Below are 15,802 nucleotides of genomic sequence, written 5' to 3'. Positions count from 1 at the left end.
ATGTCTGCAAGGAGATGTGCTTTGCATTATGGGATACTAAGGCAAGTGATGAGAAGTTAGTCCACCTTCGCCATGAGTTTCCCCAGTCCTGAAGATACTTCAGGCGTTTGCTTACACTTGAATAAAGGATTAAACTAAATATATAATTTAGACTTGAGGAAGTTGTTGCAGCAGGTAAAGGATAACAATGTTGTTGGAAAAGTCGTTACTGTGTTGCCCAGATATGACAATAGTGAATTCAGAAGGAGAACAGAGATAATGAATAGTAAGATGGCTGAGTTGTGTGAGGCAAAGTGGGTTCACAGTTTGGAAATCTATGGAGTGAATTTGAAGGAAAGTTGGAATGGTTTAAAGTTGATGGATTGCATTTGAATGGGTTTGGTGTTGAGCATTTAGAAAGGCTAGTGTTTTCTGAGAAGAGACAGAGTCGAGAAGTTAATGCAGTAAATGTCTACTTGTGAAACAGGATAACACAATTAAACAGATTGTATGACAGAAGAAAGATGGATACGAGGTTGAAGATATGGTTGTAGCAGCACAAGGTGATGGAATGCATAAAGGTGAGGATGAGACAAGGAAGAATGGAAATCACACAGAATCAGAAAAATGAAGTGATCAGACTGAAGAGAGAGAGGTGTGTAGTATAGCAGCTAGAATAGAGAATGTTGGTGATGGCAGCATGGACTCAAAGATACAGGGAGTGTTATGTTTGTACACAAATGTAAGAAGTATTCGAAACAAGAGAGCTGAGTTTGTTGCATTGATTGAGTCAGTATGCCCAAAGATAATTGGAATTTGATTGTCTGAGGAGGATGTGATGTTGGGAACAGAAGAAATGGAAGAATATCTAATTTTTCTGAAGGATAGGAATGTGAAAAGAGGAGGGAGAGTGCTGGCAAAGTGTGGAAGTTGACAGTGCATGCAAAGATTTTGAATCTGTAATGTGTGAAGTTGAAATTAACAGGCTAGTATACCTAATAGAATGCCATTATAGGCCAGGGAATGTAGAGAATACTGATTGTGAAGGCAAATTGGTTTGGTTAGGCATGTAAAAAAGAAGGTGATCCTGATGGAACACTTTACTTACAGGGATATAGAATGGAAGGAGGAGATAGTGCATGGGAACAAGGACAGCGAGTTGTTGAATTTCTGAGAGATAAATATCTTAAGCAGCATGTGACCAAAGCAACTAGAGACTTTAATGTTTTGGATTTGGTGATAACTTCACAAGATGTAGTTGTTAATGTGGTGCTTATTTGGAAAGTGATGAAACAAGAAAAGGTTACTTCCAAAAATAGATATATATGGAAGAATAAAGCAGGTGATTATAGGAGTAGATGAGCTGAGCAGAAAAGATGTTGACTGCATGGAAATTCACAATGTAGTATCTGACACAAGCAATGTATAACTGCATACCAAGGGTGAAGTGATAAATAGAGTAGGAGTGAAATGGATGAATAGTGAAATCAAGACAAGCTGTGTCGGATAAGAAAATGCTATGGAGAAGGTACAAGACAGTTGGTGGTGATCGGATTCATGAAGGGTATATAGTACAGGCTAAGAAGGTGATGAGCATGGTAAAGAAAGAAAAGATGCAGTGTGAGAGGAGACTGGCTGGTCAGGCCAAGGTGAACAAGGAAATTTTTCCCACTATATATCAATCAAGGGAAAGAATAATTATGACAGATTGACACTGGTGGATAGTCATGGCAGCAGGATAACAGTTGCAAAGGATATAGTGAAATTATTGAACAAGCACTTTATCAGTGTATATCATACTGGTGTAATGATGCAATGCAATGCAATATATAGAAGGGAGGCAAGTGATGGGAGAATTGGAAGTGAAAGAATCTGAAGTGCATCAGGTGTCGAATGGGTTAGATATTAATAGGCTGTGAGAATGGGTGACATATCACCATGTATTGTTAAGGAATGTGCACAACAGTTAGTTGTGCCTTTGACCTGGTTATTTAAGGAGTCTTGCAGTGGATAGGGCTCTTAAGGAGTGGAAAGAAGGCAAAATAGTACCACCTCCACAAGCATGGTTCTAGGACAGAAGTTTATACACCAGTCTGTATAACTGCAGTTGTAGTCAAGGTGTTGGAGAGATTGGTTAGGAATAGAATACAAGATTGGGTTGATGGACATAGCATACTTTATGATGGTCAGCATGGATCTGTAAAGGGTAGGTCTTGATTTAGCAATTTACTTGTATTTTATAAGGTAACGAGTGTGTTAGATAAGGGAGAATCATATACAGTGATATTCTTGGAATTTGCAAAAGCATTTGATAGAGTACAACATGATAAGTTGGTGTGTAAGATAGAGAACAAAAATAAAATCCAGTTTTTATTTTATTTTAGAAGTGACAATTCATTCATGATAGGTTAAGAAAAATAAACAGAAAATAAGATAAAAAAATTACTTTAAAAATTTACTTTTGTGTCATATTCTCTTATGACCATGCTGACCATCAATATGGCATCACACATAGCCCAACATCACAATCAAGGCAGAAATATCTTGATTCCCCCTGCTCCTTTTGCATCCCCCCCACTTTGCATATACAACATACATTTTTTTTTCCCTCTCTCTCTCTGTAGGAGGAACAGCATCTGGGAAATTTGCCTAAAAGGAATTAGACTAGTTTCAGGATGACCAGGGGATTCAATTTATTGATATTTTCCAACAAAAAGGCCTATTAGTTCATTCTGAAATCAAATAGAATATACAAATTCCATACAGCTATGTCAAAAGATGGAAAAATATTATTGTGTAATATTTCTTCTTTCGTTTTATTGGATATGTTGATGGCACAAACTTCACACCACCCACAATGTATTACAATCAGCTACATTAGTAGGGTGATAGCAGCTTATTATTATGTTGATATTCTTTTCATTTGAGATGAATGAACTGCTGAAAATAGTCACATTGTGTTTAGCTTTCAATTTCATTGTGGTCATGTGAACTCATTCCTTCACCTCTATAGTTTCTTCTTCAGTTGGGGCACTTCTTTTCTCTCTTCTCATTTGCTAGACAGTACCATATGTGTCTGTACAGTCTTTAAGATATCTGCCAGCTATAGTGGTGTCAAAAAGTGTCAGTAGTCAGGGAATGAGCGTTTTCAAATAAATACTTAATCTAAGTCATAATCTGTGAACACATACAGGTCTAGAGGAGTGTTTTTTCCTGTACAAATTGCAACAGAGCAAACACAGATTGACTTTGATTTGAATAACACACAAAACTTCATTGCAAATCTAGCAATGGGATAATACTGCACCCAACCAAGGTGGCCTTCATAAATCATGAGACTATCATCAAACACACCTCAACTCAACATAAGAAACCTGAATGGCAAAGAAATGGAGTAAGCTGAGGAATTGGATAAGTACCAGATTGACATAATAGGGGTGACTGAAACAAAAAGACAAAAACTGGTGAGATCTTTCTGAGAAATACATACAAAATGTTATATTTAGTGGAGCCTGAATATAATATAATATAACAAGGCTAATTTTCTTGAATGGCAAGCAATATCAAGTAGAGTGAAGCAGGCAAATATCAGAATGGGGGAACTGGACAATGAGACTTATTTGTGCCTATGGTCCCACAGAAGGCTCTACTAAGGTAGAAGTGGAGGAATTTTTTGAGGCTTTAGAGTAAGCAACTGACACAATGAAAAATAAAAAGTTGGTCCTTGTTGGGGATCTAAATAGCAGAGTGGGAAATGATTGAAAGACATACAAAAATATTTTGGTAAAATTTGGAGAAAACAGCAAAGCTAATAATAATGGCAAATATCTGTTAGATTTCTGCTCAGGACATGAACTGGTTATTATCATCATTACTAACACAATGTCCCAACATAAAAAATCTGCACAAATTAACATGGAGAGAGGAGGCAAGGAATAAAAAAAGTCTCATTGACTATGATATTGTTTATAGTAATGTTTTCTCCTTTTGGTGCAGAACACTAGAGCGTACAGAAGATTTGAAATTGGAAGTGATTGCCATTTAGTCTTGAGCAGGATTAAAACATATTTATTGAAAAGAAGAACATGTAAGAAAGTTTTAAAGCGAATAAAAGTTGAGCAGCTCTCAGATGTGAACTGCAGACTAAAATACACAAACATTATTGAAGAAAAAATGAAAGAGTTTGAGAACAGGAACCAAACCTTGGAGATTCAGTGGTAAGCCCCGAGGAAAATATTGATTGATTGATTCAGCCAGATTGACTGATTCAGGCATGTGGTAAGGTTGTCTGCAAGGATAGAAAAATCAGAACTCCATGGTGGACACAAGAAGTGAAACTGAATGTGAGAATGATAGAGGTATTTCCCTACTGAGTGTTCCTGGTAAGATTTATGCAAGTATAAGTTGAGACGAATTTTGGAAGGGAAGTGATGAACAAGCTGGATTTGGGCCAAATAGAGGCTGTCAGGATTAGATTTTCACTCTACGACAAATAGTTGAAAAATCATTGGAATATAGCAAAGATCTGTATTTAAGTTTTGTACATGTGGACAAGGCACATGACAAGGTGACAAGAGAGAAGCTACTCGAAACACTATTCAAAACAATGGGGCATTATATCAAGCAATACTTTGTCTTTATTTGAGTTGTAAGTCAGCAGTTAGAATGGAAGGAAGTACAGGAAGATGGTTTGATGTTAAATTTGGTGTTAGCGTACATCCTTGTCAGACAAGGATGTACGTTATCCCTCTGTTATTCATTATCTATATGAATCCCATTATGAAGGAAAGTGGTATTAAACATGATATCAAAATTGGAGATGTTAATCTCAGCTCTTTGCTTTATGCAGATGATGTTATACTTCTAAATAAATCTGCTACAGATCTGCAAGATTTCCTCACTAAACTGAATATTTGTTCTAATAAATTTGGTATGAAAATCATCAATATAAAGACAAAGACAATGAAATTAGGCAGAAGCATTGAAAATATCAACTACATAATGAATAAAGAACTTATAGAAAAGGTAAAACATTACAGCTACTTAGCCGCACAATTTTTAATGAAGATGGTATATTAAATATGGAAATATACAAAAAATGAATAAAGCTAGTATGGTAGGAAGTTAAATGAATAAATTTATATGGAATAAGAGAGAGAAACTAGTCTAAACACTAAATTAGTTGTATACAAGACAGTGTTCAAACCAATTTTAACTTATGGATCTGAGAGCTGGGTCAGAAGTAAAACACTTGACCAAAGACTACAGATATGAGAGTCCTGAGAAAGATTAGGAACATGAACAGATGGGATCAATGGCAATATCATATTAAAAATGAGGATATTAGAAAAGAACTAGACATTGTTAGCATCCAGGAATGTGTTAGCAGAGCAAATCTCAGGTGGTGTGGTCACTTAAACAGAATGGGAGAGGAAAGATTAGCAAAACAAGTATTCTCTGCCGGGTTGGCAGGAAAAAGATCCAGATATAGGTGGATTGATATAGTAAAAAAGTGCCTTAGAAGATAGAATATAAGAACTGATAATGTTGGAGTCTTGACAGGTAACAGATTGATTTGGAGGAAAATTGTAGATAGGAATTTAGTAATGATGTAAGTTTTTCATGTAGTACTATCATATCCTGTACACCCCTTGAGGGTATATGTCAGGAATTTAATGATGATGATTGTCTTCATGTATTGGAAAAAAATTGCGCCGTTTTGGATGAAGATGAATATCGGCCTCATATTCAACATCATTATTTGAAAAATGCAAACACCTTATTAAGAGTATAAACCTTTTTAGTGATATGGAATTTCAAAAGAATGGAATGTCCATGAGGGATTTCTTTAAATCCAAAAGAGTCGGTAATTAGAAAGACCAATTTGATAACTGCAAGTAGGTAGGGAAAAATCTCTGATAGTCCTCTGAGCAGTATAACAATTTTTGTTTTTTCGACTATAGCATCAACTGACTTATCAAAAAGTGAAAAGTCCCATAGGATTTCCTTCAGAGATGCTAATAGAGTTGGTGCAGTTTGCAACATTGGAAAATCTTGAGGGAAGGGGAGAAAAATCTAGCTTTGTTACTTTGTGCCATGAATAGACATAACTTAATTCTTTGTGTTCACTCTCTGAAAATGTAGAATCAGAACATTCACCATATTATATTTTTGTTCTTCATATAAAAGACATTCATCACTATCAAAGTCCATTTCATGAGTTATAAATTAAAAAAATAAAAATCACAAGGAAATATTAATTACCATCTCTTTCTGCAGAACAAAAGACAAATACTGAATGGCTATATACCCATGGCCAGCCTGTGGATCAGTCGTTCATCTTGCAACCCATGCACTACCCCACCAATAAGAATCTAAATTCATCTTAAGTTATGCCCAAAACACAAAATAAATGAATGGGAAAGTAGCAGCAGCAATTTTTTTTTTTTTTTTTTTTTTTTGTTTAAATTATGAAATTTAGGATAAAAAATGCAATGTATGCAAGTAAACTAGGGGAAATTATTTTTTGGGCAAATTTGTCAAGTGAATAGTCAAAAAAGAAGGAAATGAAATGCAATGCAGTGCTCGGAGATTTTTATGTACGTGAGCGCTTCCTGATAAGTAAAATACTGAACAATTTGTTTCCACTTTTTGTAAACAAAGAAATAAATGGCAACTAAAATATCTGTTTATGTAAGTACTGACAGATGAACAAAAACAAATATGCTCAGAATGCATAGAAATAAAAACATAGTACAAATATCAGCACTTAGTAAACCACATATAATTTCCAAAAGTTGGCATTCACAAAAAATAAACTATCCAATATTTAATCAAAGATCACCTGTACATGATGAATAATATATAAAATATTAGAGAATTGCACAATATTTTATTTCATTCTTATATTTTTCATTTCTGTTCTACAGAAGTGGCTATGCCCTTAAAATTTAAACGGCAAAGCTTCAAACAAATTCCAAAAGGTTGTGGTTGGAGACAGCCATTTTATTTGTGATTTTGACTTTTGTTTTAATTTCAACTTTCATTTTATATATCTAGCTTATTCTGACTGGAACCTTATTCTAATTATCATTTAAATCTTCAAATAATTCTGTTTTTCAATATGTAAAAACAGAATTATTTAGCTGTTTCTCATAACATTTTTATGTTTGTTTCAATGTTTCCTGAGAAACATACTGACAAATGCTTTGCTCATCAATTCATTTGCAGTCAAAATAAATAGTACATCTTCTTTAATAATGAAAATATTAAAGATCAGATAAATTATATTCCAGGGTGTGCTAGGTGCATACCCACAGAATAGCAATACCACCAATATTATATTTTTGCACTAATTCCTGTTAAAGACTCCCCTAATTGTTCCAGGCTTATGCAATTCCTAAAATTAAACATAATATACTAATGCTTCATGAAGATGACACTTTTTGACATGTAAACATTGCATCACATTTGCATTACTAGCCCAGGTGTGCAGTCACAAACATGGACACCTTTGAATCCTATGAACAGATGTACAATGGTGCAATGGCTCTAATTCTTAGCATTCCAGTGGTTTTACACCACTCAGAAGGCAAGGCAGGGTGTGCACTGAAAAAATAGCACCCACCCAGAAATTGGTGGCTGTTATGATTGGTTATTGTGTCAACTAATCTAATTGAACTGTCATTTGCCATGAGTTGCTGTTTTTGTTTTCTGAGTTTCATCTATTTTGCATGTGTGAAGTGTGAACTGATGTGTTTAGGACATAGATAGACTAGTTTTTAATATATAATTATATAATAAATATAATATAAAAATATATCATCATCATCATCATCAAATTCCTGCCATGTACCCTCAAGGGGTGTACAGGATATGATAGTACTACATGAAAAAAATTACATCATTATTAATTTCCTATCTACAATTTTCCTCCAAATTAGTCTGTTATAAAAATGTTATAAAAATATATAATTTTATAAATAATTTAACTTTTTAGCCCATATTTACAATGGGAAAGTTTTGACAATCTACTGAATATCCTGTTTTCTCGAGAGATTTCATGGATTGTATGACTATGATTATAGTCAAAGGAGATTGGAACTCGTGCATAAATAAGTAAAAAGAGTTATTTCTGCCTTCCTTTGGTGCAATCCAAAAAAATAATAATTTCCCAAGTGATTACTTTTTCTAATTTCTGTGTGTATTATATGGTCGTAATTAAAAATCATATCAAAAGTCCAATTATCCGTGTCTCACTTTAGTATTTGTCAATGATAATCTAATCTCATCACGAAGCATAAACCTTTTGTGATTCTCACATAAACAGTACACATGAAGCATAGCTATTTGTTCATTTGACCTTTATGCTTTCCATATTTAAAAGTATATTAATTGATAAATTACAGTATTCGAAGGACTACTATAATTAATTGCACTGGACCAATTAAGATGGACGTTGGTGCACTATGCGTTGTTAATTCATACATTAATAAAAATGCAATCACACAGTCAAATTAACATGAATTTTGCAGTGCATGTTGCATAAGCCACACAATAGCATACCCAACCTAAATGGGCATGTACCACCACTGATATATATAATGTTTTACTTTCTTCATGATAATATTTTCAAACCATAATGATGACTCATGACTGCCATACTTGGATATACTGTATTTGCAGGTGCTTTGTGACTGATATGGTTTTTATAATGCATTAACTGGCATCCTACAACATTAGGTATTTCCAAACATAATGTAGTTTAATATCGCCTCTTTACAAGGCTTTGATAAGACTTCACTTGCACTACTGTGCACAAGTCTGGTCTCCTGGTTTCTACTGCGATTCTGATATATTGGAGAGAGTACAAAGGAGAGTGTAAAATGATATCAGGATTGTGGAATACTGATTATGAAGACAGATTGAGAATTTGTAGACTGCAGACATTAGCAAACAGGAGAAAGAGGGATGATATGATTGAGACTTACAAACTTCTGAAAAGGTCATAGAGGATTTCAATTGATAGAATTTTTCAATTTATGGAGAGTTGGGAAAGGACGAGAGGGCATCCTTGGAAGCTGAGAATGAAGGCTGCCAAGAATGGTGTGAGGGCTAGATTTTTCTCTCAGAGGGTGGTGTGTGATATTGGACTGGATTGCAATTGGATGTTGTGAGTGCAAGCAGTGTGAATGAATTCAAGAATAAGTATGATAGTTGGTGTGTGTAGTATGTGGCCTACCTCGATGAGTCTCTGACTCCCTGGAGGTCTCTCTTAATAATAATATTTGTTCTAATTGAAGGTACCATGTGACAAGATGATTTCTGTGTGTTCTTTAAAGACCCTCTCCTTATAATTGCCTATTCTTGAAGGATTTAGATGTTTTTACAGTTGACTTTAGAGAAATGGACTCAGTGGCAAGTCTTTTCCTATCAATATAATGGTTTGTATAATTTAAGAATTTTTTCAATTGGGTTATGTCTTTTGGAGATCTCACTAATTACTATAGTTTCGTGACCAGTTTAAAGTGTTAAAAGCATCCGTAGTATTATGAAAACTGACTTAGTTTTCATAATACTGGAAGAAAGTTAGTTTTCATAAAACTAACTTTCATAATTTTCATAAAACTGGAAGAAAGTTAGTTTTCATAAACTAACTTTCTTCCAGTCTCATATGTCACCTACATATGCGACTGGATAATTCAAATATGAGATAAAAATAAAATGCAGTGTTACAAACAACTGACGTTAATGTGGGTCCTTCCAAAGCAAACTCTTTAAAATTGTTGCACATACAGATTTGGTACTGGTGGTGACAGTGGTAAATCCAATTTATCACTTTTATTTAAAATTTATTCTTTCACTTGAACTTGTTCGTATTAAGACACACTATTTGAAAAATGTGATGTCAGATGGGAGCTTTTCAATAACAATGGTTTCTGCAGGCTCACTGGATCAAAATTATATGACATTTGGAAAACCCTAATAAAATGTTGCAAACTTGGTCAGCTCAGGCTACAAAAAATCTTATCTGTGCCAACTACAACAATCAAACTGTGAGGCTCTCACATGACTAATATCAGGTGTGACTATTATCACAGCAGTCTGAAAATATTAACATCTGATTTTCGTATCCAAGCATTAGTACACTTTTGTGCTGCAGGAAAAAACCTTTAAGTATTCATGAGAATAATTTGTTGGAAACTATGAAAAATATTTCTACGTAATAAACAGAAAATAACTATTTGCTTATGTCTTCCATCAACACTTTTAAAGCTATGTTAAAAGAAAAGGTATTTGCCAATCTCTTCAGGCAATTTACAAATGTGTTATTTAACACATCTTAACAAAACAACACTTTGAAACAGTTATATTTAATATACAATTAAGATTTTAGATGTAATATCATTTCAATACACAAATTAAAATCAACTTATTGATACTGATATAAATATCATATTACTGAAATTATATGGAGCTTCAAGTCATCTGTTCAAGTTGCCCTTGCATGCAGTATACTGAAGTAGTGGAGTTATAGATTCAGATATAGTTGCTTATCTGATTAATAAGAGTTCAATTTAGAAAGAGTACTCACCTATGATCAAATCGTAGTAAAAATGCAATAAATATACCAGGAATAACAATGTCACCAAGTCCTAACATGGCAAAACTGCTACCATCTAATCCTTTTTCAAGAAGATCTTGAGGAAACACCACTAGAAAATTGGCTTTTATTTACTAATTGAAATAAGTTAACATATTAATTTAAAATTCTTAATATAATTTTTGTTTCAAAACAAATATATCAAACATCCATCTTTTTATGGTATTACAACAATGTAATAATTACATTATTACATTGTAATAATTACATTATTACATTGTAATAATGTAATTATTACATTATTACAATTTATAGTATTTTATTAAAAATAATAAAAATCAGATAAAGATATTTAGTAACTAGCTCATATTTTGCTGGTTTTAAGAACAGCATCCACAGAGAACAACTACTTGCTTCTATGTGTGAATAAGTAGTGAAATACATTTGCTACCATCACTGTGGTAAGCCAGACTATGCTTTTGACACTGCCCCCCCCCCCCTTTACACAGGATTAAATTAAAGGAAAACATATGTGCTATATGGAAGTTACTGTAGGTCAGAGAGACCATTTTTAGAGTCAGCAATGGCTATGAAGCCATCTCACAACTTCAAATATAGCTGCAACTAATCTGCCAAAAATTTGAGAGATAGTCATCTTAAGATCAATTCTGACACAACAGCTGTAACAATTTCTTCTATACAACATTAAAGGGCGCTAAATTAGGTCTTTTGCTATTACAGTTTAAACTAGTTCACTTACTCCTTGTCACGTGTAGATTGTAACAAGAAAATTGTGCTTTGAGGACGCAGGTTTGAAATCCAGCAATATATAAGCTAGTTAATAAATATCTTTCTATGAGGTTGGGTCTTACTGTTTTTATGTTGTTTAAAAAAAAAAAAAAAGAAAAAAAAGTCCAACATCTAAGCCTCTCTACAAGGTTGAATAAGCCAGTTTAAGCATTACATAGTCATTTTTCTTGGCCAATTCCTTATTAACACTGCGGTTTTGTTTATTTTCTGAATTAAGTAAAATAAAAGTATCATCTTCTTCCTCTAAAGTGGAAAGGGGAAACTGTGGTTTGGAATTATGGACAAAGGAACTAAAAGGCACGAGGACAGTATATCATGTCTGGTAATTGTGTTGTGCATTCTCTGTCCAGTTTGGCTATTTTGCAGGATGAGTAAGGAAAGTCATGCATTCCTGTTAATAATCTTAAGAAAAAATTACTATAGTGTCACTCATTTTAGTTCTCAAGTAAGCAAATTGACAGTTTTATACTAGAACGAATACCATCTACTACCTAAAGATTTTCACAAACATCCATGCCAAAATTTTAATTGAATTTGAATCCATACACCTGATATAGCAAAACAGAGACACTACTCATTCAATACTACCCCTGCTTTTTTTTTTAGTCAGTGGCTGTTTAGTATTATACAAAGCAATTAAGTCAATATGCCACATTATGTAATGTTTATAAAAATTCTAGGCCCAAGGAAATAATGTAATGCATGGATACTAATGCAGGTATCAGAAACAAGAGTGAGAAGTTTTAAAATTGGTTAGGTTGGACAAAAGTTATATGCATTAGCAAGACAATTAACAGAAGTATTTTTTATAAGGAGGATAGAGGGAACAAGACAAGGGAGGGATATGGCTAATCACAGCAGAAAAACTGCAACCAGCAAAAATCCAGAAAGAAAGTAAAGTTGAGAGGTGGGTAGTACATTTGAAGCTATGTGATAAGAAATAAAAGCTAACAGGAGAAAATATATAATTGGTTGCTACTATAGGTCAGGGAGAACAAAAAGAGATATGGATGATATGCATCAGTAATTTAGCCACATGAGAAAGAAATTAGTAATTCATGGGAAACAGTCAAGGTGGATTTAAGGAAAGCAGTATCAGATTGCATACCTATAGTAAGACAAGGATGCACATTATCTTCACATTCATCATCTATATGGATCATATTATGAAGGAAAATGCTATTAGGTCTAATATCAAAATTGGAGATATCTAATACAGTTCTTTATACAAATGTACTACTAGATGTGTGCAGGATTCCTAACTTAACTGAATAACAACTATAATAAATTTGGTAGGAATATTAGCAATAAAAAGGCAAAGATTATGAAAATAGGCAGAACACTGAAAACACCAAACATCACCTGAATCCTGAACAAATTAAACATTTCAGCTATTTAGGCACAAAGTTTAATGAAGATGCAAATTAAATAAGGAAATAGACAAAAGAATTAGTAAAGCTAGTATGGTAGGGAGGCAAGTGAATAAATTTATATGGAATAAGAAAGAAATTAGTCAAAATACTAAACTAGGGCTGAATACAAGAAAGTGTTCAAATGAATTTTAACTTATGGATCTGAAAACTGAGTTAGAAATAAAATACTTGATCAAACACTAAGATTCATAGATATGAGAGTTCTGAGAAATTTTAAGAGTGAACTGATAACATCAATGGCAGAATCATATTAAAAACAAGGATTAGGAAGTGTATGAGCAGAGTTAACCTCGGGTAGTATGCTAACTCACTTACACAGAATGGGAGAGAAAGGTTAGCAAAAGCAAGTATTTTTTTCTAGGATGACAAGGGGAAAGACCCAGAGGAAGACAAAGATCTGGTGGACATAGTAAGGAGTGCATCGGAAGACTGAAATATAAGATGTGATGATACTGGAGTGCTGAGAGATAACAGATTAAGACGGAAGAAAATTGTCAGTAGCAAATTCATGATGATTACACACTTTTCATGTAGTATTATCATAATATCCTGTATACTCCACTCAGAGTACATATCAGAAATTTCATAATGATTTTTCATGGAATGAATCTTATAAGAACAGGTTGAAGATTTGTGGGTTGCAGAAATTGGTTGATAGGCGGAAAAGGGGTGATGTGATTGAGACATTCAAATTACTGAAGGGTTTCTATAAGATTAATCCAGAAGATATCTTTGATAATAGGACTGGTGATGGGAAGACTAGGGGCCATACATGGAAGCTGGGCAAGAATGTGATTAGCAAGGTTGTTAGAGCTAGATTTTTTACTTGGAGAGTGGTGAATGAGTGGAATAAGCTGCCAGAGTCTGTTGTGGGGCCATGACTGTGAATGAGTTCAAGGCGAGGTATGATAGATACTCTGTGAATATTGAATAGTTGTTCTTGACAGGATGTTAGGGCCTCCCTCGATGAGTCTGTCGACTCCATGGAGTTGCCCATCATAATAATAATAATTATGAGTAATGAGTATAAATCAGGTGAAAGTTAAACTGATCAGTAGCATCATTAAACAGGAGCTACTAAAGAATATATATATATATGTGTGTGTGTGTGTGTGTGTGTGTGTGTGATACATTTTTTAACTTGGGGATATTGTATATTAGGATAACCAAGCTATTTTATAAACTTGGTTATTTTAACTCCTAATCCCAAGTATGTAAACAATTAAGTTTGTGCCTGAAACAAAGTTCAAGTCTAAAGATGGTACAACACCAGGGCAACTCATTGTAAAGGTGGGTAAAGCTCTGATCACTATTCTTGGTATTTTCCCATAATGTAAAGCACATCTCATCACTAGAAGATGTATACTGCAATACAGTATGGGTGGGGTCAATACTCAGACCGGTTTCAACCTTTTTTGAGGTCTCCTCAGTGAGTAGCTAGACCCTAAATACCAAGGTTATAGTAATACGGAGCGTTATCAACTTTACCTATAGAAGTTGCAACAAGGTGTTTTTATTTTTAATAAAAATCTCTGGAGGAGATATAGATGTAATACATTTTTTAACTTGGGGATATTGTATATTAGGATAACCAAGTTATTTTATAAACTTGGTTATTTTAACTCCTAATCCCAAGTATGCAAACAATTAAGTTTAGGATTAGGAGTTAAAATAACCAAGTTTATAAAATAACTTTGTTATCCTAATATACAATATCCCCAAGTTAAAAAATGTATTACATCTATATCTCCTCCAGAGATTTTTATTAAAAATAAAAACACCTTGTTGCAACTTCTATAGGTAAAGTTGATAAAGCTCTGCATTACTATAACCTTGGTATTTAGGGTCTAGCTACTCACTGAGGAGACCTCAAAAAAAGGTTGAAACCGGTCTGAGTAGTGACCCCACCCATAATGTATTGCAATATACATCTTCTAGTAAGATGTGCTTTACATTATGGGAAAATACTAAGAATAGTAATCAGAGCTTTACCCACCTCTACAATGAGTTGCCCTGGTGTTATAACATTGAACTTTTAAGTTTCAGGCGCAAACTTAATTGTTTGCATATTTGGGATTAGGAGTTAAAATAACCAAGTTTATAAAATAACTTGGTTATCCTAATATATATATATATATATATATATAGAGAGAGAGAGAGAGAGAGAGAGAGAGAGAGAGAGGATGTATGAAGATAAGGGAAATCAGCAGGCCAATGTGCAATATAAAGTACAGGCAAAAAAAAAAAAATCTTAAAAAACTTTAGGATATTTTCTCAAGTTTTTAAGAAATATCCTAAATTAGCCAAGCAGCACCCACAGGAAATTCCTGAGTTCATTATGTGATTGGAAAAAAAAAAAAGGAAGAATGATTATGAAAGGATAATATTAATGAATTATTATTAAACTTTGTTGAGGAGATGAAAGCAAAAAATAATTGAATACTATTTCTTCTGAGTGTGTATTATCCAGGCAAAGATAATCTGGTGAGTAATGTGACAGGAATAAAGACAAGAACAGAAGAAGAACTCATGATGTTTAGGATATGAATACAGCCAGAGAGATCAGCTGGTGTGTAATGGGAAAAGTTTAACAATAATGGCAGTACTCTATACCAGACTGTTTAATTTCCATCTCAGAACTGGCAGAGTGCCAAGGGAGAAAAGAAAGAGGGCATATAGTTCCATTATACAAAGGAGACTCAAAGACTGCAATTTCATATTACAGAGCTATAATTACAGATATAAAAGAGTGACTGATGGAGAGACATCAGAGGGTAGCATCAGGTCATCCCAAAAGCAATGTCATTTTTAGCAAAGTTTTGAAAGGATATAAAAGATAAATTACCTGCTAATTTAATCAAGTATATATTTTCCGTTTGAATCAATAATGATTTTCCAATGTTATGAAAGCTTCATAATGCCATTTCTATAGAATTCAGGATGTTTGAATGCAAAGAAGTCTTATAGGCTATTTCAG

The 15,802-nt window shown here is 33.7% G+C and overlaps 1 protein-coding gene across 1 annotated transcript in view; it reads right to left on the bottom strand.

The window, feature by feature from the left end:
• The window catches only part of LOC150095367 (signal peptide peptidase), a 214,708-nt gene that overhangs the window by 39,873 nt on the left and 159,033 nt on the right, over positions 1 to 15,802 (bottom strand). Inside the window, exon 8 of the mRNA XM_090409987.1 lies at positions 10,574 to 10,694. Coding sequence (XP_090266113.1) covers positions 10,574 to 10,694 — 121 coding nt within the window. The remainder of the gene's footprint in view (positions 1 to 10,573; positions 10,695 to 15,802) is intronic.

The sequence above is a fragment of the Typopeltis vanoorti genome, chromosome 20 (assembly GCF_054136105.1).
Source record: "Typopeltis vanoorti isolate ZY-2024b chromosome 20, IOZ_Tvanoo_1.0, whole genome shotgun sequence".
NCBI lineage: Eukaryota > Metazoa > Arthropoda > Arachnida > Uropygi > Thelyphonidae > Typopeltis > Typopeltis vanoorti.
The sequence above is the reverse complement of the archived record's forward strand: the minus strand, read 5'-3'. Positions and strand labels throughout refer to the sequence as shown.